Source organism: Chlamydotis macqueenii, chromosome Z (assembly GCF_036417535.1).
Source record: "Chlamydotis macqueenii isolate bChlMac1 chromosome Z, bChlMac1.mat, whole genome shotgun sequence".
In the NCBI taxonomy this organism is placed as follows: Eukaryota; Metazoa; Chordata; class Aves; order Otidiformes; family Otididae; genus Chlamydotis; species Chlamydotis macqueenii.
The window spans coordinates 36,271,998-36,299,190 of record NC_141593.1 but is presented as its reverse complement, the minus strand read 5'-3'; the positions used below and the strand labels follow the sequence as shown (position 1 = coordinate 36,299,190).

Below are 27,193 nucleotides of genomic sequence, written 5' to 3'. Positions count from 1 at the left end.
TCGGCAGGCAGGCAGTGATTTATTGATAAATTATATGCACTGAAGTGATGCATATAGGTGTGTTACACCTAGATTTCTAGACTATAGTCATTTGTGCTTTGATGTGTGAGTGATAATCCTTCTAAACCTATAAGTGGCACCTAACAAAATCATAATGAGAAGAAAAGAAGTTTGGGAATCAGGTATCTTGTAAATAATTCTTAAGACAGCCATTTTCCTGTAAATATTAATACATTTTTAAAAGGCACTGCTTCAAACAAACACAGAGCTAGAACACAATTTGAAAATACTTGAAAATGAAGAGAGATCTGTTTAAAACATGTTTTCATTTGTGATTCCTGAATTATGTACTTCAGGCTTTTCAAAATAATTCTGGAATAGGATGTCATTGGTTTATCGATTAGAGTTAGATAGGCTTTCTTCAAGTGAAGAAAATTGGGCTTGAAAATTAAGCTTCATATGAAAAATAATCTTCAAATTCAGTCTTGAAAAATTCTCTGATCAAGTTTGGCAACGAACTGATGAATTGTAAACAGATTACTAGGACATAGACATATAATTGCAAAACCTCGATCCAACTTTAGATTTATCAGCATCCAACTTGCCACTTTGATGCCAACTTGCCGCACTTCTCTCATAGATTATATCTATCTTACTTATCTGATAAACTGAATTATGTCCTTTGAAATTTTAACAGGTTAGCATAGATCACTTATATTGGTTTGGTGGTTATTTTGTTTCCTCTCTTTTTTTCCTGGTCATATTTGTTGTTGTCATTGTCCTTGTTTTACATTAATCCATTCCAGACAAGTTATCTTAGTGTTTCTCATCTAAGTGTCCCAAAAGGTTAAGGGAAAAAAGTTGCACTAATAATAAGGAAATAAGGAGTGACTCTACCCAAAACAAACTATTCCAAGAGAAAGCAACTGTGATTCTTGTCTGTAATATGGGCGTCAACTTTAATTCAAAAACACTCGTGTTCTCCAGATGTCTGTGTAAGCAGTCTGTCAACCACCACCAGCAGAAGAGTGCCTGCGTACACAACTGACCTCACTTAGCCTCCTCTGAAGTGCTTGCCATGTTGTTATCTATTTTTTTACCTTGACTTTTTAAACTTCTTTCTTTGTGGCTACCCAAGCCTTACATTATCTTTCTGTCTGCATCTCATCAATTCCCCATCTCTTTTCCTGTCTGGTCTGAAACTTCTCTCCACAGCAGCTCTCTAAAGTTCCCTGTCTGCTCCTTGTTGCTTGTGTCACATTTCTGCAACAGCGTTGCTTAACCACACAAGGATAAGAGCAAAACTTACTGGTGGAAATCAGGCTGTGAAATCTGTATTGCAGGCAAGAATCACAAAAAGTAGGGACAGCTTTCCTGCCACGGTGGCCATGTGGATGACCTCTGTTGCCTTGTAGAGAGCATGAATCAGGGCTAGGCAAGGCATCCTATGGTGGCTTTGCACAGTGGGGAAGGGGATAAGCAACCACTGGAGCTTTTGTGTTTTCCTTCAGCGGCTCCTTAAGATTATACCCTTGCAGCCCAGCTCTGCTTCCAGGCACAGGATATAGCTCTGGTGTGGAGGGTACTTCAGCTGTTTTTTTTGTCTCCTGAAAAGGCAGCAGGCTTGTAGGTTGGACCAAGGAATGACCAGGGCATGCCTATAGAGAAGCTTTGAACATACCTGGCATATAGCTAGTCTTAGGCTTGCCTCTAAACAGCAGTGCAGGCACTGGCGCCATCTTGTCTTCCTCATGGAGAAGTGTGATACATGCTGTGCCTGCTGGAGGTTGTATGGAGGACAACATACTAGCAACACAGCTGGTTGTGGGAGAATGCAGGACAAGAATTCTGTCTATAATGTAAGATTTCATTCAAAATCAAGAACTGGTATCCAAGACTTCTTTCTGTTGCTGTGGATTATGTATCGTCATTGTATGTCTGTGTTAGAAACAGTGCATATTTACAGTAGCTAGAAAGCCTACCATGAAGAGTTTGATGTCATTGTGATAATGCTCTTAAAGTGTGTTTGAAGGAATATTGTAACTTGGGTATAAATTACTATGGGAGATTAAGTGGTGCAAAACATTGTGGATAGTTGTGCTTTTAGCACCTGAGGATGATCAAAGTCAAAGCCTCTAACCCAAACAGTCTGTGCTTACTTGGAAAAATGTTTGTCTGACTGCAGGCATGGAACCCGTTGTGCTGGAGAAGTAGCAGCCACAGCAAACAACTCACACTGCACAGTAGGAATCGCCTTTAATGCCAAGATTGGAGGTATGTGAAACAATCTCCCACCAAAAAAAAAGTAACCAAAGAGCCATTTGTGCTAAATGGTACATTTAAACCTTTCTCAACAAGAGAAGGAGATTTGTATGGATAACAAACCTAGCTGTGTTAACAAGTAAATCTCTGTTACAGAGTGATCGTTAAATACCAGTACTGAAGGAGTTTGTCTGCAGTGACACTTCTCCAGTGCTCCCTGGAACACTGCCTCTCAGTACACACAGAAAAATAGAAACCAAGACCTTTGATAAAGACACAAAACCCAGAATTAGGACATTTGTGGTTTCTTACAGATTCAGAGCTCTAAGTGATGAATTTTGACAAACCAGAAGTAAATGTACACATCAGGAATGTTGCCTTGTACACTGATCCCAAACAAAACACTGTCAAAACATAAAACATTTTGGGGGTTTTTTTGGCTGTGTTTGGAGAGAATCTTCTTTTGATCCCTTTGAGTGATCAGATTATTGCCTGAAATATGAGATTCAATTGCAAGAAGTTCCAAGTTATTTCTATGAATTCTTAGTCAGTAGCTTCTCAATTAAAACCTTTGGCTTAATTTGTGCAGATGACTATTGAGATGTCATCTGTGTATCCTAGGCTGTAGCTTCCCTGTGCCAGATTTTAATGCTTCAAGTGAAGTTTTACCCTGTACTTTTGATTAAATCATGGGATTGGTGTATTTACTTTCAGTAGAAAGACCCACAGCTCAAACTTATTAACTGTTAATTTTGTGCCCCAGAATGGAGCCCATCTGTGAAAACAGAAGCATGGTTACCTATACATACCCCAGAGGACAGTTCAAAAATATGACCAGGCAGAACTGAGGCCATGTTTCCACAATTGATAGTACTGTATCAGTAGTACTCTGCTGAATCAGTACAAGTTTGATCCAAATAGAATGTGAGCACAACTGCATTTCAAATTAGCCAAAGCACACAACATCATCCTAATGTCAGTTTTCTGTTTTCCTGCTGGCTTCAAGAGGATAGACAATACCAGAACCAGCATAAGGTTAGAGTGATGCATATAAACAATTTCCCTTCAGGTGGAGAGCCTGCCTGTGCAAAGTTACCTTGTCAGTGTGGTTTAGAAAATTTGAACTGGCCAAGTAAGTGAGTCTGTGGCAGATGAAAAGGTTATCTCATGTGGACATGGCATTTGGTCATGTACCAGCAGCTATGAAATCAGATTAATTGTATCGTCAAACCAGAGTCAGAGGAGAGTTAGTGCACTGATAGAGATAAAAGACGGCTTCTGGAGGAGTTTCATTTGTGAGTTGGATAGTCACGCAACCTGCAACAGCTTGGGCATGTCCTTGAAAAGTTCTCTGTTAGTAACAGTGGCTTCTTAATAGGTTATTATTTATTAAGCATTAGGAATGTGCAATAATAATGTTTTAGAAACACTCTAGGCATATTCACTGAATCACAGCCTTTTCTAAATGTAGTGTAAAGACTGATTCAGATGAACATACTATGAACGCAGTTAATGTGAACAGTAAAGACTAGATATGTGTATCTTTTCATAATATATTTATTTTGTATGGGGAATATAACAGCCTTCAAGAAATTTCACTGTTCTAAATGAAATTAAAATTTTATCTTCTCCATTTGTCACCATGATTCTGTAGAGCCATCACTAAAACTGTTTTTAAAAGAAACCTGGAAAGTAATAAGAGTGTGTAAACCTCACTGGAGGTGCATCAGCACTTGGAAATAAGACTTAAGGAGGCTCAGCAGATAATCTACAGAAAATTAGAGGCAAGAGGGAATTTCGGGGTGTCAGGAAAAGAGGTTAAGCTTCCCCTTCCACCAGGTGTATATATTTAAGAGTTTCACTGCTGCTGACCTCTGTTTGGCATGCCGCCCTCCCTTCCCTCAGAAAAGCCATAAGCTGCACTTGTGAATATGCAGTGGTTGCGTTCCCTCTCCACAGGCTACCCAGAGTGTAAAAATGTTGAATTGTATTTTGAACTAGTGTTCAGCTTGCTTGTTTCTCAGGGAAGATCCTTCTTGGGCCTTCTTGGAGAAGAAACTAGAGTTGAGGTAAAGCAATTACATTCTACTTACACAGAGGAGCACCTGCTGACAGTGATGTTGAATTTGCTCCACTGACATAAGTATTCTTTATTTCAAACCAAAAAAGCATCTCTGGACATGTAAGGCATAGTAAGGAGATAAAGCAAGTGGAAAAAGAAATCCTTTCCATCAATATTCCATCAAGTACTGGCAGCTGAACAAATCCGATTAATGATCTTTGTGATGGGAAATCGTTAACAAGATATCCACCAGTAATGCTCACTTTTTTTCTAAATGTGTTTGTACTTCTTGTCTCATTTCCACACATTTAAGAATCTCTCACCACAAATAGGTCAAAAATAAGATCTTTAGAAGGTCTGAGCCTTCTCTTATAGAGGTGTAAGTGGGAATGTAATCTGCAAATTACATTTGAAAATTTGAGTGAAATTGCAATCTGGACCTTCAGTTTTTTTACAGGGTGTGGGATGTTTCTTATAAAAAATTATGCACTACGCCTGCAGTTTGTGCTTACCTAAGCTACAGGCCCTTTCACTGAAAGACAAACCAGTGCACTAAAGAGGTAGATCTTTTTTTTTAATGGGACTCTCTGCAGTAATCACATGTAAAACATAACCACCTACAGAGCTTGTGAGACTTTTTCATAGAAAGGGATGGTTAGCATGTTAGTATTGCTGCAGATTGATTGTAGAAGTTGCAAAGCATCTGTGGGGATTTGGGTGCTTAGTTACTTGGCTGGGCTCAAGTTCTGACGGGAAAACAGTTACAGTGAATTATGGCACAACAGATGTAGACTGTCTTCAGCTGATGAGGAATTAGTTCAGCTGTTTCTTTAAGTCAGATGCTGATTAAAAACAAACATTTTAAAAGAAAACTTGCTTTCAGTTCAGTTTTGCATGTTTCCTGTGATTCATTGAAAGTTTGTTCAGACTAAAATGCCACTTACATTTTGGCAATTACTGCAAATACTGGAAAAAGTTTACAGAGCTCTGAAGTCTTAGGTGGAACAGTCTGCAAACACAGTCTCTTAATTGCCCTCTGGACAGCTTTTGTTGCGCTATCACCACATGCCAAATGCGGTTTGGAGGTTTTGTGATCAGCAGAATTAACTACTTCAGACATTTGCGGGGGGGGGAGGGGGGGGAAGAAAGAAAGGAAAGAGAGAGAAAGGAATTATTAATTATTTTTGTTTTAGATAGCCAGTGAGGTGTCTGTTTTTCAAAGTCACCCTTGAAGCATGTATGTCGGTTGTTGGCCAGAGAGCAACACCTAAGTCACAGCCTTGTCTGTGTTGCTTTAAATTTGGCCATTTCACCATTAGCAAAAAAAAACCCTGATGTGAATTACTTCAGGTGCCAACAGCAGAATCTGGAGTTATTGTTCACTGGGTGCATGTAGTATTATTTAGGCTTGCTATGCAGTAACAGAGACATAAAGGGAAGCTTTATTTTCCTTCTTTCAGAAGCAGTGTACCTTTTATTGTCTTTATTTAGAACTAAATATATTTTAATGTGCTTGAAAGAAATTGAGAACACAGCTTCCACCCCTCATTAATTTTCTGAGATTAGGCTGAGGAAGAAAAATAAAACCTGAGAATCCTAGAGTTGGTTTAATGACTTTTTTTTATAAAGTAAAGTTCATAGTGAGATCACTGTTTGTAAAAGTTTATTATCTCACAAAACATGAGCAGCTTTTGTGTGAACTTAGAAATATGATCAGTTTTCATTTTTGAGTCAATTAGAGTAAGGGAAAAAAAAAAACCTTCTATCAACAAAGCACCCCCTATGCCTTTTGTTAATTGGAAGTTAAGGTTTTTGTAAATACTCAGGTTACTTCAATCTGAACTCGCGAGCAAACTGAAATGTGTCTGTAATTAAAAATATGTAAATTTGGCTTATAAATAGCAGTAGTCCTTTAAAGGGGAAAGAGCAGCAGTCTTATTAATTATGGAAGTAATCATTACTCTGTAGTATCATACAGTTACCTGCTAATTATTATTTAATATTTAACATCCCTTTGATCACATGTCATGCTAGGTGTATGCAGGCCCTTTTTCTGTTTAGGTTAAAATTAGGATTGGCGGTTTTTTGAGTCAGAATTAACTTCATTCGAAGTCTTACAGTTAATCAAAATAAGAACCTCAAGACTTTCTTGGTTTCCAGATTTAAGCCTACCTTATTGAGTCTAGTGATCTTAAACCATCATGATGCCATTCACTTTAGAAGGGCTGGCACATTGACTTGTCCAAATCCACATGAATAGATTCTTTTAACACAAGAATTTCAGATTATGCCTTACAAAAGCTTCTTCTGCACAGAGGAGGATGTTCACAATATTGTAGTTTCAGGTTGAATAATGTTACATATAGGGTACTTGTTAGTAATTTCCTGTAATCACCTTGCTACTGTGTATGGTCATCAGTCTGTACACATGACCTTTCTCCCCAGTTTCTTTTTTGAGGCCTCATACGTTGGAGGAATAATCCCATGTTTATCTGTCAGCAGAGATCCTTTTATTACATCTGTCAACAAACTTAGGACTGTGAATGACTCAGATTAGGTGCTGCAGTTTCACTGCAGTATAAAAGGAGAAAGAAAATAATATATTATCTTGAAGTGAGACATACGAACATTTAAAGGTTCAAGACTTTAAAAAGTTTTCTCACATAAAAGTTTGTTGTTGAAGTTCGAAGGCTGTATAGTGGATAAATTACTTGTAGATTATTTTTAAACTTCAAGAAAGACCAAAATATTCCTTTCTCTTCTGTGTTTTTTCTCATCTAGAGACATTTTCCATTGGAAAAAACACATATCCAAACTGGTTTGTTTTATTTTGGGGTTTTTTTTTTGACAGCAGTAGAAATCCTTATGATCTTTTAGTCCAATGTCCTACACAACAATTTCCTCTGTGAGGGGGGAAAAAAAAAGACACCTTTTGAGGTGGTTGGTCCTATTCATTGTATCTTTGATTCTGAAGGTGTACGGATGCTGGACGGAGACGTGACAGACATGGTAGAAGCAAAGTCTCTAAGCCTTAATCCCCAGCACATCCACATCTACAGTGCCAGCTGGGGGCCTGATGACGACGGTAAGACTGTGGACGGACCTGCTTCTCTAGCTCGTCAAGCCTTCGAGAATGGCATCAGAATGGTAGGTTGGCATCAGAGTGCATCTGGATCTGCTCTTGTGTGCAAGTGTAAGGGTACATACGCCTGGTACATGCAAGTGTACATCATGGGAAAGAGGAAAGGATTCTGAAGGAAAGAAGAAAAGTTTCCTTTGCATAAAACTAAAAATGCATTTTCCTTCTATAGTGACCTGACCATTAGGCCTTTCTGAAGAATCAGCTCTGTTCATTTTCAACTACAATACATCATCCTCAGTGTCCTTTAAAACTGCTCTGAGATAATGATGTAATTCTGAAAAAAAAAAAAAAAGACTGAAAAATGCTGCTTTGCACAGCAGTGCCAAGTCATGAAATCTGAATTGCAATGCAATTTTCAAGCAAAAGCCTTGACTATTTTTCCTTTTCCCTTTCTTTTTTTTCATTGCTTTGTTTTTCTTTATTTCTTAATGGAAGTTTGATTATTTTAATGGGGAGTTGGGGGCTAAAAAGGTCTACACCCATGTTTCTTTTAGAGTTTGTGTCTGGTCACAGAGAACCTACATCCTATTTGTAACTTGCATATGCATTTCTCTACAAGTCTGTGCTATTATGTTTTCTCTGTGATGTAGCCCAGAGATCTTCCATAATACAACTCACAAAATCCCAAATGACTCTATATCAAAAAGTCTAAGACCTTTTCAATTTTCTTTAATAAGTTACTGTCAAACAAATAAGACTACAGAAGGAAATGAGTAGTTAGAGGACCTTTTGATGTCAGAGGCCAGTTTTCAGTTCTTTCTTTTACCCTTCTGCCTGTTAAATAGATCAGGGAATTCCTCATCTTCCAGTACTCACACCTCTTTGCAGAGGACTGGTGGAAGGGATTTTAAAGCTTTGCACTTGAAGATCTGAGCGCTATTTCAATGCATCAGGAGGCTTGTTAGTTCAGTGGTGGGTGGCTTTAGGATCCGAAAAGAGGGGATTAATACAAAACATTTGTTTAAAGAGACTGAAACTGTTGGGCCAAAGTGGAACTGGAACATAGTTACTGGAACATGGTAGGTAACACTGTGCAGCAAGATCGGAAAGTGTGGCTGTGATTGAAGTCAGTAAGTGTTTTAACCAGGTATGCCAAGGCTGATTTTAGCAAACTCTAGCTAACATTCAGCCCAGAAGATTTGTGCCACACATAAGAGACAGCATCTGCCACTGGGAGACTGTATTAATTTAAGGTATACTATAAAAAGCAAACAGGGACAATGGATGCAGAATGGTAATAGGCAAGGTTACAAGAGCACCTGATTAAGCTGACAGTCTTTATGCACAATACAGCATTTCAGGTGATTTGCAGTATACTTGACTGCAAGTTCTAAATAAATACATTGCAAAATTGGTACCCAGTATCACCATAAACATTGCCTAGCAGCACAAGCCTAGGAGGTGTTGTCGTAGTTCAGCCCTGATCAGGACCATGGTTCCACCCCTCGCCTCTGTGAATTACGTATTTAAGTATCATAAGTAAAATACACACACATCAACAGAAGAAAATAGAATTCCCCGCACCAAAATCAAAATAATATCCTCACAACACCAACAGTGGGTAGACAATTAACAAACAATTCACCACTTATCCCTTCACCACAATCAGAACATAAATTCCCCATAATCATTGTGCTCTTTTGTCAAGTTCAATCCCTGTTTTGCCCGTTACTGCTCCCAATTAAACTCAATCCTTATCTCAAATTCCTTGAGCCCCACGTTGGGCGCCAAAATAACTGTCGTAGTTCAGCCCTGATCAGGACCAGACTACGCAGTCTGTCTCTCGCTCCCCCCACCCTCCCTCTTCCCGGGCTTAACATTATCTCTACTACCTGCCCCTCCCGAGCGGCACGGGGCGGGAAAAGGGAATGGGGGTCACGGTCAGTTCATCACGCGTTGTTTTACGCCGCTGTATCATCGTCAGGGGAAGAACTCCTCGCATTCCTCCTCTGCTCCAGCGTGGGGTCCCTCCCACGGGCCACAGTCCTTTGTGAAACTGCTCCGGCGTGGGTCATCTCTTCCATGGGGTGCAGTCCCTCCAGAACAGCTGTCCCAGCGGGCCCTCCATGGGCCACAGCCTCCTTCAGGCCTCCACCTGCTCTGGCGTGGGGTCCTCCACGGGCTGCAGGTGGATCTCTGCCCCTCCGTGGACCTCCATGGGCTGCAGGGGCACAACCCGCTCCACCATGGTCTTCACCACGAGTTGCAGAGGAATCTTGGCCAGGAGCCATATTACTCCTCCCCCTCCTTCTTCACTGACCTTGGCGTCTGCAGCCGTTCCTCACAACAGGCTGGCAGACGTCTCTCAGGATCCTTTTTACATCTTATTCACTTCTCATCTCCTCTTCACTTCTTGCAGCCGGGCCGGGCCGAGTTGGGCCCAGTCGGCTGCCCGGCAGGAGGCCAGAGGGTGAGGCCTGCAAGGCCCATGAGGCTCGCGCCTCCCCCTCTCTGCCCCCCGCTCAGCTGCTTCACATCTTCTCCTCCTCTTTTTCCTGTTTTCCCCTACTTAAATACGTTATCGCAGAGGCGTTATCACGGGACATTCTGCTACCAATTGGCTCGGCCTTGGCCAGCAGCGGGTCCGCCCTAGGCCCGGCCGAGTCCGCTGAACAAAGGGGAGCGACTTCTAGCAGTTTCCTACAGAAGCCACCACCTTAGGCCCCCCCTCACTAACAAAACCAGAACAGGTGTGAATTCACATCTAATCACAGCTGCATCCCTGGCTTATGTTGGTTTCCTCAATAAAGTTGTGTGAATTTCTTACTCTCACCCCTGTCCTCCCAGCCCGAAATGTGAATAATAATACATACTTAGCTACCTACCAGGTAAGTTACGAAAAGCAGTTACTGAAATACTAAACTAATGACAGCGATTGTGTGCTTCCTCTGCTACGTGATGTTAAAGATCTGTCTCTCAAACTCAGTTCTGTGGATGCTGTACTAACCGCTGCCTTTGTTTCACTTGATCATATGATGATCATTCGGTGTGGAGCTGCAGATTTACACTCTTGCTTGTTGCACAATATGTAATACATGAATCCTAGTATAACAAAATACGCAAGCATGTACTTAACTTTACCCTGCAAGAAATTCCAGAGGCTTAGCAGTTAAATACATTAGGGTACACTGATAGATTCTGCCTCAGACAGCTCTGCTGTATTTGATAGTCATTATTAAAGTAGTTATTGAAGGTCTCTTAGAACAATTTAACAAGTATCTAGAAGGCCAAATGCGTCTCCATTACTGCATCCCATGCATCATCACTCCTCCTTTCAGCTGGAATATCAGTGCTCCCCATCACCCAACTACAGTTTACTACTGTTTGACAGTGACCACGGAGAAGAAAAGCAGTAAAGTGATGAAGGGGACCCTAACAGAGCTGCAGGATGCAGGGGAACTTGAACAAAATAAGTTTTATCTTTAAACACATACATGTGTTAGTTTAGATGTTGTATTTCATGTAGGTAAGACAATAATGAAAAGTACAGCCCAAATTTCTATACCAGAAGAATTCAACCATTTCCTCACTGAAACCTCAAACTAGGGGTAAACCTGCTATAAATCAAGAATATGGAATAATTTGATAAGAGCGTGGATCTTACCTACAAGCATTATTGTTCCATTATTATTATTATAGCTGTAATATGAGAGGATACCCTGCAGGACCCAGATGAATTTCATTCTACTAGCACATTGTTCTCTATTTTTGGTAAGTACCAGTATATAGTGGAAATGTAGTATTTAAATTTAAAATTACAAAGCGGTCTTTTTTTCTGATAACAAAAAGAGTTTGGTATTTTTTTTTCTTAAGAAATAGTAGGAGTCATAGTTGATGCAAGTCAAAATACTATTTTTACTATTTAGCTTCTATTTCATCAACTTTTTGTTCTACCTGAAGTGGCACAAGCAGAGTTGAATAGATCTAAATATTTCCATATAGTTGGAAATTTTGTCTAGCTTTGACTACAAAAGCTTTTTCATTTCTACTAAGGAAATAAAAGTTCTCTTTAAAGCTTACAGAAAATTATCCTGATGAGAAATACAAAATATTTAAGGTTAGTCTCTATTTTTCATTCTTTAAAATGTAATATAAACTGAAAATTGTAATTGTATGTCTCAGTTACCACCTTCCTTAAAAGGCTTAGTTTCAAGACCAAAAATTACTTTAAGATTAACCTGTTCTTGTTATTTTTAATAAACCATGCCTTTCTGTGTTCAGATAAAGGTACTTTTTCTGTAATTCCTTACACAGTCATTAGATGTGTCATTTTAAAAGATGAGGCAATTGGGAGAAGAAAAGATGAATTATCTCTGTGCCAAAATACTCCTAAAATCAGATCATTGTCCAAGGTAATGACGAGATACTGAGCCAAATATAGATTTCCCCAAGCAGTCACAGTAGTTGTGCAAACAATAACAGGCAGACAAAAGTGCTTTATTACGTTGTGTGCAGATCTTGACCTTCCTTTTCTAGAAATATTGAAGAGAATAACAGTAACACATCTAGCATGGCATCTGTGACGTAAATTAAAGTAACATTGGTACAGGAAAATTTGACAAGACCTTTCAGATCTACAGTTCAAGATTGATACTCTTCATTTTTTGTGCATGTGCACATACAACTGGATATTATTTTTTAAAAATGGGACAGCAAAGGGAAAAGTTAGTATTTTTTAAAAGCATTTGAAAAGGAAATTATGCTCAACTTGTTCAATTAGGAAAATCAAAGGTGATGCTTAATAGTGACTTTGACTAGAGTATAATTAAACAGAATTATTACTTTTTAAAATTATACTCATTAAGTAAAAATGAAATGGATGCAAGAGCCACAGTTTCTTATTCAGTTTGCTCAGAGACTGGGATCCATGAAAAAAATGCCTGGTTTATCTTTAGTGCATATTATTCCAATTAACAGCTCATGCAGGGTGTTTTAGAACTATTATTATTTTAAAATCTGCTGAGCTAATATGATTACTCCTTCCAAATCCTGCAGAAAATAACAAAGATAAATGACTGTACAGTTTTTCCATAGAGTCCCACAGAGACAGCACATGCCATGAATTGAAAAATCTATTTAAAGAAAGGATACCAAGTAATAACTGAGTTTATGAAATGACAGCCTAACCCACAAGTTAAATATGCTTTAAAAATTCTGCTGCCCAGGATCAAGGTAAAGAAAGAGGAAACCAGTTTTTAAACCTGTCTCAAGTACCATGATTTTCTGTCATCTTTAGGGTATTTTGTTTAATTCTATTAAATTTGCATACTTGAGTTCAAAGAGAAACCTTGTAGACTTTGCTATCAAAAAATTTCTATGCAAATATAAAAGCTCCCTTTATATCGTGCTTCCAGTTGACAAGGTCCTTTTCTTGGAAGTAGTGTAGTCATAAGGGTGGAAAATTCTAGAGGCTTGTGTTTTAAATACCAGTGTATTAGCAGTTGTAGACCTAATAATCTCAAAAATAATTCCATTATGATCACACAGATTTTTCCTGAAAAAAATCCAACACGAGGCAGTATATCCGAAAGTAATGTATTCAAGGAAAGACTGGGTGTACAATGTCACATTTCACCCTGTGTTCAAGAGCAAACAGACTTAGCATTGCAAGACACAGTGGTGGCCAAATCATGTAATAAGACTGTGCTGAGTCTGGGACAAAAGGGACAACACAAAAGCCTTCCCTTGATTCAGAAAGATAAAACCAAAGTACCATTAGATTTTAAGGTGACTGTATCTCACAGTCCATAAGCGCTTGAGAGGCTTAGGCTCGCTGATTCATGGCTCTGTGATACAGCATTCAGACTACTTCATTTCTATTTATACAAATAAGCCTGTTATTCTGGGATCAGTCTCAACATCATTTGGAGAGTAATGCATTTCGGATATTCTGACTTGTTCTTTCACTGCTGTTTGGCAAAGACCTAATAGTCGAGTTTCTGGATATATGACCCCTGTTGATATTTTATGTTGCAGGGTTTCAAAGAACTGGTTATCTCACCTCTCCAAACGTCTTGCCAGCTGGATGCTTTATGTTGTTTGGTCTGCAGTACCCGTAAAGTAGTCCAAATCAGCGACAGGGCAGGTTATCCTTAGTACGACCTAAGAGGCGGGGAAATCCACATGGAAACTTTTGGCGTTGTGCCTGCGTCGGCGCAGGGGCCTTCATCTTATTGCCATGACACCATTCTGTTTAGCAAGCTGAACACAAGCCAGAATATTTGATGGGCATTAATGATCAGATGCTGTGTGGCTGAACCTCTTGTGAGAACTCGGCTTGGTGCCTTCCCTCCCATCATCACTGCCCCTTCTCATCTCTCTCGCTTCACCAACTTTGGCTGCAGAGTGCATGTTCAAAGTGTTTGCTGGGAGCAGGAGGCTCTCTTACAATCGCTAGACAACCCTCCTACCCACATGCAAGAGAGAGAAAGGCAAGGGAAGAAAAGGAAAGGAAAGAAAAGTGAGGAAAACAAAAGGGAAAGGAGAAAAGAAAGAAAATTATTTAACATATTTATTATTATTTCTGTGTGATTCTTCTCCGAAAGTGGAAGAGATTGTTCATAATTTGGAAGTGCCCAGGCAAAGGTTTGCTGCCTGTGTTGTACCACAGATGTTTCTCTTATATTTATTTGTCCTGTCATCACTTCTCTGCATCATTCTGAATAGGATGTGTTGCCTACACAAAGAGGAGTTACTCTGTTCTGCTTTCCCAGAGAATTGCACTGTAAAAATCAAAGACAGAAGTTACTGCAAAAAGACTTGAAGTCAAATGTGTCAAAATAACTTCAAAAATGGCTGTCATTTTGTACACTGAAATATTATGAGATTAAGACCAGATTTTTTAAACTGTGTATTGTGTTTTCACCTTGTACAGCTACCTTTTGAGACTGAATAACACATATCTGTGTGTATGCGTATCTCAGATCACATATAGATAGTTTTGCATGCACAAGACCTCCTGCACATTTCTAATTAGTTGGCCAAAAACTACTTATTGAAGATCAATCAGAAGAATTAGTGTTGTGCTTGGGTAAGGTCTCAGAAGACATGGCTTCCAGTATGCTGGTGTAACCTAATGTTAGGTCCTGACATTTGTCTGTTATATGATTTGCATATATACTGTGTATCCCTATTGCATCTGTGATACTGTATCTGAACATATGATGTTATAGTTACTTCAACATACCGAGTTAAACTTTGGGTGACTCTGTGCTACAAACAAGTTCTGACTATGTACTGGAACTGGGAAAGTCGTGTGGCATTTTAACATCGCAGTTTTTCCTTTTAACCTCACAAGACGTCAATGACGTGAAACAATATTCATAGTTCTAACATCAGAAAAGGTAATTATCATCTAGTCTTGTCCTTCATCATAATCTAGATCAGCAAAATTTCCTCCAGTTGTTACTACATCAAAATCCCTGTTTTCTTGATTCATCTGTTATTTTCTGTTTTCTGTACTTCTTTTGGGAAAAGCCAGTCTTGACTGAAACCTCTTATGTCCATCACTGTGCAAGTCTGTAACAACCTTCACTGTTAAAAATATACAGCTTGTTACTCATCTAAATTTCTTAGTTTCCTTTCCATTGTAAAATACCTCTTCTGCTATATTTATGATGCATCTTATGGTGTTAGAGACCTCCACATGTAAGTAATTACAGATTTTGGCCAAGTCATCTCTTGGATAAATTAAATTGGAACATAACGACGTAAGACAGGAAATGAGCACGTAGGTCATTCAGTACAGTTCTCTACTATCACAAGTATTATGTTCTATAAATACATTCAGCAATTTCTATGCTAGAATGAATTAGAATTTTTTTCCCCTCTGTTTCTGTTGGGAGACCGTGTCACAGCCATCACTAATCTATTGGTTAGAAACTCTCTTGTGAAAGTTACAGCCAGGTTTACTCATGTGCACTTTTTTGCCCATTTGTTCCAGGACCAAAATTGTGATTCAACTTAAATACCTTTTTTCCTTCCATTTTTCTTTCTGACGTATTTATACAACACAGATCCCTCTAAGACTTCATTTTGATATGATAAACGAGCCAGACTCATTAGTCACCTAAAAACTAAGTTGTCCATCTCCTTGCTCATCAGAGTGGTGCTTCTCTCCTCATCTGCCAGCCTGAATTCTTTTCTTGAACGCAGGCAATCATGATTACTAGATTCACCAATATGTCCTTTCTGTTTATGTCAAAATCAGCTAATAACTTTCTTTCCCTGGCTCATCCTTAAAATACTCTACTCGTAACATCCTTAAGTCCTGTGTTTCTCCAGCACAGCTCTCCAGCATGTCATCCCTGGTGCAACCATTCCCCCCTCCACCTCGCTGTTACATTAACCTTCATTTTCTTTTGTTTCATTACTGATTTCTCGGAGGGTTCATCGCATGTTCTGCAGAAACCAGACAGGCTGGTTCTAATACATTTCTCTGCATAAAATAAGTTATCAGAGAAAAACTTAACAGATTTACCTGGAATTCTGAAGTGCGTGTTGCTCTGTGCTTCAAAATCTACTCTACAGTCTTAATAGTAATGTTTTGTGTATTCGGCTTCCTGACATTAGTCAGAATTTCCAAACCACAGTTCATTCCTGTAGGTCTTTTGTGAAACGCTTTCCATTTCCCAGCATTATTTCTTATTTTTCTTATTTCCCAGCAAGTGTGGATACCAGAATGGGGCATGGAACTTGTCGTCTTCTCTATGCACACGTAGTAGTGTTTCCCTGTTCCCTGCACATATTCATATTCACCCTGTTTACTGATACAAGAAGCAGACTAAATTTTAGGGTAGCTCATTGCCAGTTTGTTATTTGCCACGACCCTAAACTCTCTTTCAGAATCACCACTTTCCAAGGGTTTGTCCACCCTCCTTACCAATAAGCTTCATTTCTAGGTCTTATTGCCTTGCATTTGGCTGATATATGTATCTCAGGATGTCTTAATGGCTTTACTGATGTGGTTTATTCTTGATATGATTTAGTTTTCTCCAAACTGAGATTGCCCAGCAAAAATCAGATTAGGTGACAACCTTAACACATCGTTAAGCTAATAATAATTCTTTGCTCTGCCATTTGCATGTAATTAGCAGCTTTCAGCATTCAGCCAAAATAGAATTAGGGATATTGCCTTCCAGTAAATGAAATTGAGTTTAGACTCAGTGATATCTGGATGACCTTTGATATCATACACTTTCTTTTGGAAATATATAAACAAAGCTAATCTTAAAATTTCTCTCGTTTGCTTTCTGTGAAAAGTGAGCTTTTTCACAGACAGTCATGTAGTATTAAAAAAAAAAAGCAGAAAAAGAAATGATATGCCAGAAATGTTCTTACATTACATTCAGTGGAATATACAAATCCTAAAAGGCAGGAAAATTTGGAATGAGAGTTACAGGAAAATATACCTCAAAATGTCCAGTTTCCTTACAATGTCACAAAGTGTACTGGAAACCAAAACTGTTTAGTTACCTCATCCCATCTCACACATACATGGAAATTGTTATAACAAGCCAGAATAGCATTACTGCTTTTGGACTTGTCAAAAGTGGCCTCTGGTTTTAGGTGCCTAGCCTGAAAGAGGTGATATATTTGAACATAAAAAACCCACACCATTCTTGTAGTGGGGTAAATCTTAATTTGGAAGGCTAACACTGAAAAGCAGCTTTGGCAAATGAATCTCTTTCCATGCACTTAAGTATATACATTTCAGAGAGTGCATTTTTGAAACACAAATCTGGTTACTTTGTATGGGCAAATCGGTATCCACTTTATTCATGTACTTGAATAACACCAGGATCTATGTCTCTCTACATGTCATATGGGAAAAAAAAAATAGATTTCTGAAAGGCTAATTGCTGGAAGCTGGGTGTCAAGAGATTTCTGTTTGTATAATTTAACATAAGTTTAAGGCACAAAACCATGAGGGCAGTAGTTTTTCACACAGCCTAAGTGCATTGTTTCCTCCTAAACAAATGCTGTAGGAGGCAAACTACACAAAGCGATTACTGCAGTCCTCAGTTTGTAGAGATAGAAGTGGAGCAGCCTTATTTTCCTGCTCATCTACTGAAAAGAGCTAAATTTGCAGAAAATTTGAGGTTCCTTATTGAACCTCAGAAGTTCAACAGATGTCTCAAAACTTGAATTTTTCCATAATGAAGAGTCTGACATAAGTAGTGAAACAACTGTGTGGATCTGGTGGCTGTGGACTCTTCTCTGGAGTGTTTAATCAAATGTTAGTATAAAGGCAATGAGAATTACTTGAACCCACTACACAGAATGTTTGTGTGTGAAGTCCATCCCGTATCCAGTTCTAACACAGGTATCTCTCTTGTGCACTGCCTGTTAACTTTGGCTTTGCATGCGTAGACAATTTCACCTGTCATTCATTAGAGACTCTTTGTGCAACAGAAATTTTGGAAAACCCAGCTCTTGTTTTATCACAGGTGTTTACAATATACAGCTTGCTTTATCCCAGTAACAACATCAGCAACAACAATAGTAATGATAATATGGTGAGACAGCCTGAACCAGAACTGCGATTCATGCAGCCTTGTAGCTGGCTCTGTTTTGTTTAGGAAAATGAGAAATTCATTCCAGCATTCCACAGGTTCAGATTTCAGGTTTCAGCCAACACTTCTTTTGGTTGCACTTTAAGCACTAATTATAGCTCTGTGGGGAATATCTTGGAGCTGTTTAAGCTGTTGTTCTGGTGAAGAGTAAAATAAAAAATACACCACATGCAAGGATGCATGTTGAAATGTTCCACTGATATATCCCAATAATAATTGTGTGAATGCATGGGTGCTTGTGGTTATTCAGTACGTTGTTTTTTATGCACTTACTAAAATATTTTCACACTTCAGTATTTTAAAGGTATCATGTCCGATCAGCTAATAAAACACATTTTTCCTTCTTTTTGTCATGATTAATTACTTTGTCTTTCCTTTTCTTAATTAAGAAGCTGGTTCAGAAGTAGCCAAATAATTTAACTTTATTAGCAACAACTTGCCTTTTCAGCAATATAAGGTAATCTTTGCTTTTTCTAAGTAGTGACAGGTTTTTGCCTTGTATATGTATTGTGTGTATGCCTGTTACAGCACTAGGAAATATTTTCTTCACTTCCTAGTTTTCTAGCAGTAAAAACATGACTGCTAATGTAAAAACACAGAACTTAATTTGTAAACATTCCCTCAAACATGCATCTTTATTGATGTACACCTGCTAGGCGTATTGCTCATTTCTTCATAGACGCCAAAGGTGCATATTTTTCATGAATTGATGCACAAATGTGAATTTTTCTGAGAGCAGGAGTACCTGAACAGAATTAATAGCCTCGGAAATGTCTCCATTTGTTCATTAATTTTTGCTTTTAATAGCCAAGGAGGCTGTTTTAATAAAAAATAATCTGTTTGGCTGTCTTCTGATAGCACTTCAGAATTGCTGGCTTGGACACTCAGCTTACAATTATCTGTTTTGGAGGGATGCCTGCTTTCAAGTGAGAATGTTGTGCAGTCTACAGAAGAGTCTTTTAAGGGTGGTGTGCCAAACTATTTTTTCTTCCAGATTAGAGGTTAAGTGGACTGGTAGAAACTCAGCAGGAGCTGGAAGATGCTGCTTCTCAAAAGCAAAATGCTGCCAGTCAGCAGATTGGCAGCACTGTACCTCTACATGGGGCAGCGGCGTCCAGCTCACAGGGAGCACAGAAATTGGTGGAAGCTGGAAGCAAGGAGATGCTGCCTCTTGCTGTGATCCTTGGTGCCTGGCCCCACAGTGATTGTAGAGTGCTGCACTCAAAATCATGCCTGCATAGTGGTTTTTCTAGGTCTCCAGGGTACTGACCTCTGCTCTGCACATTCAGTTATGAACATTTCTTCCTTAGGAATTGGTTTTTAAGAAAGAGATTGTACCATGGGCTCCTTTTTCCAGCTTCCACATCAGGATCAATTTCACTTCCTGGCAGTAGCTTTTGTTCTTGGAAGCATTAAGTAATTTTAGAACAGTATTGGGGAGAATAAAGGAAATTAAATGTTTAGACTCTAGGTGTGGATAGAGTGTCCCTCCTTCTCCCTCCATTTTATATTTTCATTATTTGTTTTCTGCTCATGAGTGTGGGATTTCTAGCATATTGGTGCCAAATTACCTTTCCCTGGCTGCAGCCCCTGTAACTCTGATTACTCCAGGTCAGAGGTTCTCTCACCTGCCTTTCCTGCTCCTTCACATTTTCTTACCTGTCCCTTGGTAAATTTGATCACATCTATTGAGACAGCAACAACCCCCCCCCCATAGGCAGGGTGGGCTATGGGGGTGCTCAGTCCCTGGGCAGGAAAACATCAGGATTCACAGACTGGATTAAGGCAACTTGACTTGTGAAGCAGTGAATGAATGTCCGGTCTAAACTTTGTAAAATAGCATGAATAAGTCTTGCTCCACTGGCTCAAACTACACCTCCTAGATGGAAACTGTTTTTATTAGATGGAAGCGTGCTGGAAGCAACTTGAAAGTATATGGGGCTGCTGGTTGTCCTTAGATGAGTGTGTGAAGACCTCTACCTTTTAATGGTTCCTGCCAGTACCAGTAAGGCATTCACTCATAAAGATTTTTGTATGTATATATACACACACATACAGAAACACACGCACTTGGAGCAGGGGAGATTCTTTTAATAGTGTTAGGAAATTCTGCAGATGTCATTATGAACATGTTCATACTGGCTCTGCTTCTTGGCAGACTAACCCTTCCGTGCTGTTGAACTGGAAAAAAAAAGAGGAGCTTTTCGTATCACTTACCCCGCTTGCAACTTGCTGACCAAGGAAAAGGAAGCACTAACAGAAAAAAAAAAAAGTGGGAATGCCTCAAGATTCCTGTGCCATGCTTTCACAGGTGCAAATTCTGCCTTGGGGCCTTTTTGTCAATGACCTGAGTCCCTTTCATTCAAGGTCAGCTGTCTGTTGAGCATACTGGCTTTGCCCAGAAAATGTGCTAGAAAATTGGACTGTGACTAGGTCAATAGCAAGTCTTAGTTGTCAGTGAAAAACTTTTTCTTTTCTGTAACAGAACGCTTGATTTTTTTTTTTAATTATCTGACATTTTATGCCATTTAGGAAAGTAGACAAAACAAAAGGAGAACATTTAATAATGGTCTGATGTGTGCACTCACAAGCCCAAGTGCCGTTATGGACGCCTTGCAGGGTTTGTAAGAAGGAGTCAGTAGCTACCATTGGAAATGGAATAGCAGAAACAACACTGTTCCTGGAGGGAGAGGTAGTGCATTTTTAACATAATGGGACAAGCACTGAGTGTACTTTGCTGCGCACCCATTCCACCTTGGTGTGTGCCTTTGCTATAGTTCGCTAACTCTTTCAGTTTTGCTCAAGTTGTACCCATATGGTTTGTAAATGCACCTTTGCTTTGGAGTAATAAATGACACATGGCTTCTTTGGCAGCTCAAGGCTTGACTTTTCATCTTGACACCCTTGGGCATCTGGCAGATGACAGATGATAGATTTAGACAAACAGTAAAAGCTACAGAGTGCCTTGCATATGTGTTTATCTTAACTTTGTAACACGGTCCAAATGTTATTTAACTTCGTGTATTTAAAGGAGACCAGTTGGGAATGGCATTCACATACAGTAGGACAGCTGATGCTGTTGCTCTAATTACTTGTTTGGTATAGTTACTAGCAAGTTTATAATTTCCTGAGCATGACTGGGTCTATTGAATTAAAGCAGCTTGTTTGGAAACAGGGAGAAAGAGGAAACCAAATGGTAGGGTAACAATAGGCAGTAAAAGTAAACCAGAACTTATTTACTTGACACCTTGTTTTAGTCAGGTTGAATTTAGTTTGGGGGTTTACTTTTTTTTTTTTTTTTTTTTTTTTAAGGCTACCATTTGCTTTGCCAAATAGCTTCTAGGAACAAGATCTTTAGCATGCTTTCTAGACTGAAGGTAATGCTGTTGTGTTCTGTGAAATGCTGAGTTGTTAAATGTGCAGTTGTTAAATGTGTTAGAGGAATGGGAATTCTTTCTTTGCATGTATTAGAAAATACTCTTTTCCATTAGTCACTGCACCTGGTACTTGTTTTTTTATCACAATAACAGACATGTTCGTACTTTGTGTATTTGCGAGAGACATTAGTTTTGAAGAAATATTTGTTGTTTACAAAAAACTTAGCATAGAAAGGTAAATTTGGGTGCAAATGGCGGTTGTTTTTAAAGCCCTGTCATTACTATTAAAATCTAAATTGGTGTTTACTATTTTTAAATACTGCATTGCAGAATTTCTAGCACACATTGGTGTGTTTTCATCAGGACTACATTTTGTGCCCAAAAATGCATTCATATATCTGTTTCAGCAGCTCATTTTTCATTATTAGTACAGCAGCGTAAGTATGCATCCGAAGAAATATAGACACATTCTCTGTGCAGAGAAGCTAATAATTCAAGAGTTGCTCCTGCAAAATTTACACAAAGTACAGTCCTACCCTGCTGTGAGAAGGTTTTCATTGCATGAGTGGGACAAATCACGTTGTACTGCTGTTTGCAGACAAAACTAGCTGATGATGACAGCAGAAAAATGACAAGTGGACTGTTATTAATAGGACATTTTTCTGTATATATATGGTTTTAAGAATTTTTTTTACAAAACTTTTTTTTTAAAAGTGGAAGATAGACTTTTAGACAAAATATTTAAATAGTTAGATTCTATTTTTCTCCTCCTTGTATCTGTGATTTCATTACCCTGAATTCTTATTTCTTCTCTCTTGGTTGTGTTGGTGGGGTAGTCTGAATTTCCCATAGAGTACTGATTTGGCCAATGTAGTTACAAAATACTATGCTTTCAAGAAACACATGTGAAGAAGAAAAATGTAGAATTCTTCAGATAGCAGATAATTGTGAAAATTCATTAAAAAAAAATGTTTCGATGGAATATTTTGGCATGTGCTGGAGTTAGAAGTGTGTCTGTATGATATGCTTTTTTCTGCATATTCTACCTGCCTCTACGTATATTAACATTGTTGGTGTGCATGTTTATGTAGGAGAGAGTTAGAGAGTTGTTGTTTGTTCAGGGCAGTGTAGGACCAGACAGGAGTCTGTACGTGACTCCAAAACAGATGTCAGAATTGACAAACAAGCCAAGAATTACGGAGACGGCAGATGAAAGCAAATAACAGAATACTGCTGGGAAACATGATCTAATTGCAAGAGATGATGGGATGAAACCAAAACAAAACTAGTAAAAATCAAGCAGAAGCGTATTAAAAAGTGGAGAACTAGTATATCTTTAGCATAATCTTCCATCCCATTCCCCACAAACATACAGAGGGCCCTTATTTCTGGCTCCCTGAACTGCTGGGATAATAAATCAGTGAATATACCTGAAATAATCTTTCCATCTACCCTTCCTTTCATCTGCCTCATCAGATGTTTTCAGAACAGAGAGGTAAGAAGTTAAGGTATGCAAAGGGAGATGACTAGATGGTAGAATGAAAAAGAAGTGGTTCATAAACCAGTTCCAGCCACATGAAGTTGCAAAATACATCCCACTGACTTTAGAGGGCTCTGAATTAAACCCTGCTGGCTGAGAAAAGCGGACAGAACAAGAACCCCAAACAGAAAGGGGGTTTTGATTTGGCCGGAGTTCATAATGCAGGGAAGGAGAGCTATAACACTTCATTAACGTTGTCTTTAAACAACAAAAAATGTTGCTATTTTGCATCTTTTTGTCAGTGTAGTAGCTAAGATCGACTGAAGGAAGTGAAAGAAGTTGAAATAGTTACACTTCCCGGCTGGTCAGACTGATCTTGTCTGGAGAATGTCGATTTCATAATACATTTAACTTGGCACCCTGGGATTTTTTGCTCTGCTTGAAATGTTTTTTTAATGAGAAGTTGCATTTTAGAGAGATAACCGTATGTAAACACTAGCCAGGAGAATTTGATATTTAACTTATTTTGCTGGAGAGAAGAGTCTCTCCAGGTAGAATACTTATATTAAACTCACAAAATGAAATTCGTCAATGTTTGAGAACTCAAGCCTGGATTGTGAACTGTGAGGGGTTTTTGTCTTATGTTGGTGTAGGTTCAGTTACGCTCAGTACGGAAAGCCCTAGTGAAACCCCTCTGAGCATCTGGATTAGATGAATCTTTGAATTGCTAATTGTTAAAGATTGACCTGGTAGATGTCCAACAGCTGTCTTTATGCTGTTTGTGGTACACAATTGCATTCTGTTTAGAAAAAACAAACAAAAAAACAAACTCTCCCCATGGCTAAGCAATTCATGCACAGAAAGTGGTGGTTTGTGCCTTATAACATTAATTTGTCATACATAGGGCTGGGCCTAGCCAAAAAAACCCAAGTAGATAGTACGTGATGAGTTGCAAGCAAATGAGGTGTAAGTGAGACTGTTAGCATAATTGTAACTGAGAAGGATGTCCCATACTTTGAAAGAATGTCGTGTAAGAAAAGGTGACACAATTTAGCCTAGTCAAGGACAAGTTTAGTCCTTTGGTGAACCTTTTTATCTGAACAGTAAAGTACTTCCAGATGGTGAGTGCTAATAATTAATGCAGATCATACAGTTGCATGGATCTGAATTTCATCCACTGGCATTGAATATATACGTATAAATCAGGAAAAGCTCAATTACTCATCTATAGGTAATTCTCAGTTCTCGTATCTCAGCAATACAGGTTATTGATCATCTTCACTTTTCGTATCAATGCCTCTATAAGAGTACTGACAGAACAAAAAATGTTTTGATTCATTTGGACACTATATAACTTTGGTGTATTAAGAAAATAACAAGATGAGGTTACCTATTTTTAAGTCCTTATTTGAATTTATGAATATGCCTAAGTAACTTGCCCAACTACTCATGTTTTTAAATATCATACTGAATTAATGCTTTAGTGCTTCATTATAATACATTTGTAAGACTCTTTTGTTTTTCTTTATTTTTGTTTATATATTGAGTTCTGCGTTTAGCATTCATAATGGACTAGATAGGTTGGACTAGGTTACCTGAGGTCTCTTCCCACCTCAAGTATTCTGTGATTCTGTCACTAATAGTGTCTGTGAAACAACGATCCTCTCGTTCACAGTATATAATGCTACCCAAACTATACCCAGTGCCACCAGGCAACCCAAGAAGAAACAGCTGAGAGAGCTCTGATAAATGAAAGATGTCATGGATTACAAAGGGGTTTAGTTTCAAGTATGCTCTTTATTTTCCTTTTCCAACCTACTATGATGTTTTAATGCTTCCTCTGAGTCTTCAATATCTCTTTCTTGGTACGGTTGGACAGCACTGGTGCACAGCAACAGACACTGTATAAAAGTTGTTCCTAAAGCTGTGTTCATACCACTCATTTTCTGAATTTTTCTGATGTCTGATTCTGAACTCTGTTAAATCCTTTTTTCATTTCAGATTCTTCTCAGTGATCTAGTTTCTTTTACATTCTTTCTCTCATCATATGTCTTTTTTTTTGGGAAAAGACCTGTTTGTTAAGCAGGTGAGGGGGAAAAGAAGAATTATTAATAAAATCTTTCATGCTGTTTCCAAACAGGGACGAAGAGGCTTAGGTTCAGTCTTTGTTTGGGCATCTGGAAATGGTGGAAGAAGTCGAGACCACTGCTCCTGTGATGGCTACACCAATAGTATTTACACTATCTCCATAAGCAGCACAGCTGAAAGTGGGAAGAAGCCGTGGTATCTGGAAGAATGTGCGTCCACACTGGCTACAACGTACAGCAGCGGGGAATCCTACGACAGGAAAATAGTATGGTTTTAAATTTTTTTTTAATATATATGGGGTTGTGTTTTGCATAGTGACTTTGTGGGGAAGGAGAGAGACAGCTCATTTATAGTAAATAATGGACTTCTTTAGAAAAAAATCATATGTGGGCAAGTTCATTTAGCCCCAGTGTGTTACTCAGTTGGAGTCACCACGCTGCTCTTTGAAACCAGCATGGGTATCTCTGCTTGTTGCAGCCCAGTGCAGTGCAGGTACACCCTGTTCACAGATTTTTCCACTTCCCTAGTTGCTGCCATCTCTGGGTGACGCTTTCAAAGATTCTATTGCCACTGCCACCAAAACAGATTTCTGTTATTACCAGTATCTTGGTAAAGCCTGAAGTCTAAGAACATATCCTCCTTTTGTTTTACATTCAGTTAGCAATAGTTTTCATATTTTACACACATGATATTAGCAGTTTTCCTATGTTCTCTATTTTCTCAGATTTATTTTGATCCAGCATCATTTCTCTTTCACATTCAGTGATGGTCAGTTATTACTCATATTACTGCCTATTCCAGCTAGCTGATATATTGTAAGCAAGATTAAGCTCAGTGTTCATCTTTCCTGTATTATTCCTCATCTCATTCCTAAACAGCCAGCATCCATTTTCCATTATGTTCTCATCTTGGTTGGAAACCAACAAATTATTTTAATTCTGTTTGATAATCTATTAATACCATTAGTATTTGTATGCTATATCTGATTTTTCAAATTGACTGCAGTCAATATACCTTTCAATATTCAATACACTACTCCTTTTAACCTTTTAAACCCTTGTACTAGGATTAATGAGGTTTGTTAATTTTGTCCTCTTCCCAGCTTACTTATGCTAGTGTATACCTTACAGATCTTCATTCCTTCCTGATCAGAAAATTTAGGGATTTGGGATTTTTTTTCCACTAGCTGTTTTCTGAAGTGCCCATCTAACATTACCTTCTTTCTAGTCCTTAGCAGATACTTCTCTTGGTGTCAGTGAGGAGTTAAAAATTCTTCCTGCTATGTTTTTTTAATAGTGTCTGCCTTGTCTTTCAGGATTCTGGGATGCTGGCCATCCCTTCTTGGATCCTCCCTTATTTTCAGATGATCTAATTTTTGTTTTAAACTTGTTCTGAGGTATTTCTTCATTCCAGTAATTTTTCTGTTCTTAACTGGCTTCTCTCCACTGAAATGTTATCTCTTTTCCTGGCATGTTTCTTGTTCTCCCTGATAAATAATAACAAAGAAAAGGAATTACTCCGTCTCCTATCAGTCTTCACTTTTGTGATTAAATTCCCTCTACTGTCCTTTAAAAGACCTTCACTAACTTCTTCGTGTTTAAGTGATACTAACACGATACGAGGTGAGTAGAGGTGATTGTGATTCCCCAGCCTGATCTCTTGCTGAGCAACCTGATCTAGCTGGGGATGTCCCTGCTCCTTGCAGGGGGGTTGGACTGGATGACCTTTGAAGGTCCCTTCCAACCCTAACCATTCTATGATTCTATGATTCTATGACTTCCCTGAGTCCTTCAAATCCAGCAGTTGGTGTCAACTTAAGAACAATTTTTGTAAAAATATATATTTCTATAACAATAATTTTTATAAATATGTATATTTATATAAATACATCTTGCTTTCAAAGTTTCCAGTGACAGAAAATCCACTTAAATTTAGGGCAAATGGTTTTAATTACCCATTGCCACTAAAAAATTTGTCGTTTGCTATCTGAGATCCTCTAGCTTCAATTTCTAGGCATTGAGTTGTATCACAGATTTTACTGCTAGGATGAAGACCACTCTAGTTGTCTAATTTCTTTCTCTCTACCCATGTAGTCTGATCAGTTAATCCCTTTTGATAAATGAATCATAGAATCCTAGAATGTTTTGAGTTGGAAGGGACCTTAATGATCATCTCGTCCTTGCCATGGGCAGGGACACTTTCAGTTCG

General features: G+C 38.6%; 1 protein-coding gene across 2 annotated transcripts in view; it reads left to right on the top strand.

The window, feature by feature from the left end:
- The window catches only part of PCSK5 (proprotein convertase subtilisin/kexin type 5), a 260,397-nt gene that overhangs the window by 100,925 nt on the left and 132,279 nt on the right, over positions 1-27,193 (top strand). For both annotated transcript variants that reach the window (XM_086770052.1, XM_086770051.1), the window contains exons 6-8: positions 2,186-2,274; positions 7,299-7,471; positions 25,038-25,250. In XM_086770052.1, coding sequence (XP_086626178.1) covers positions 2,186-2,274; positions 7,299-7,471; positions 25,038-25,250 — 475 coding nt within the window. The remainder of the gene's footprint in view (positions 1-2,185; positions 2,275-7,298; positions 7,472-25,037; positions 25,251-27,193) is intronic.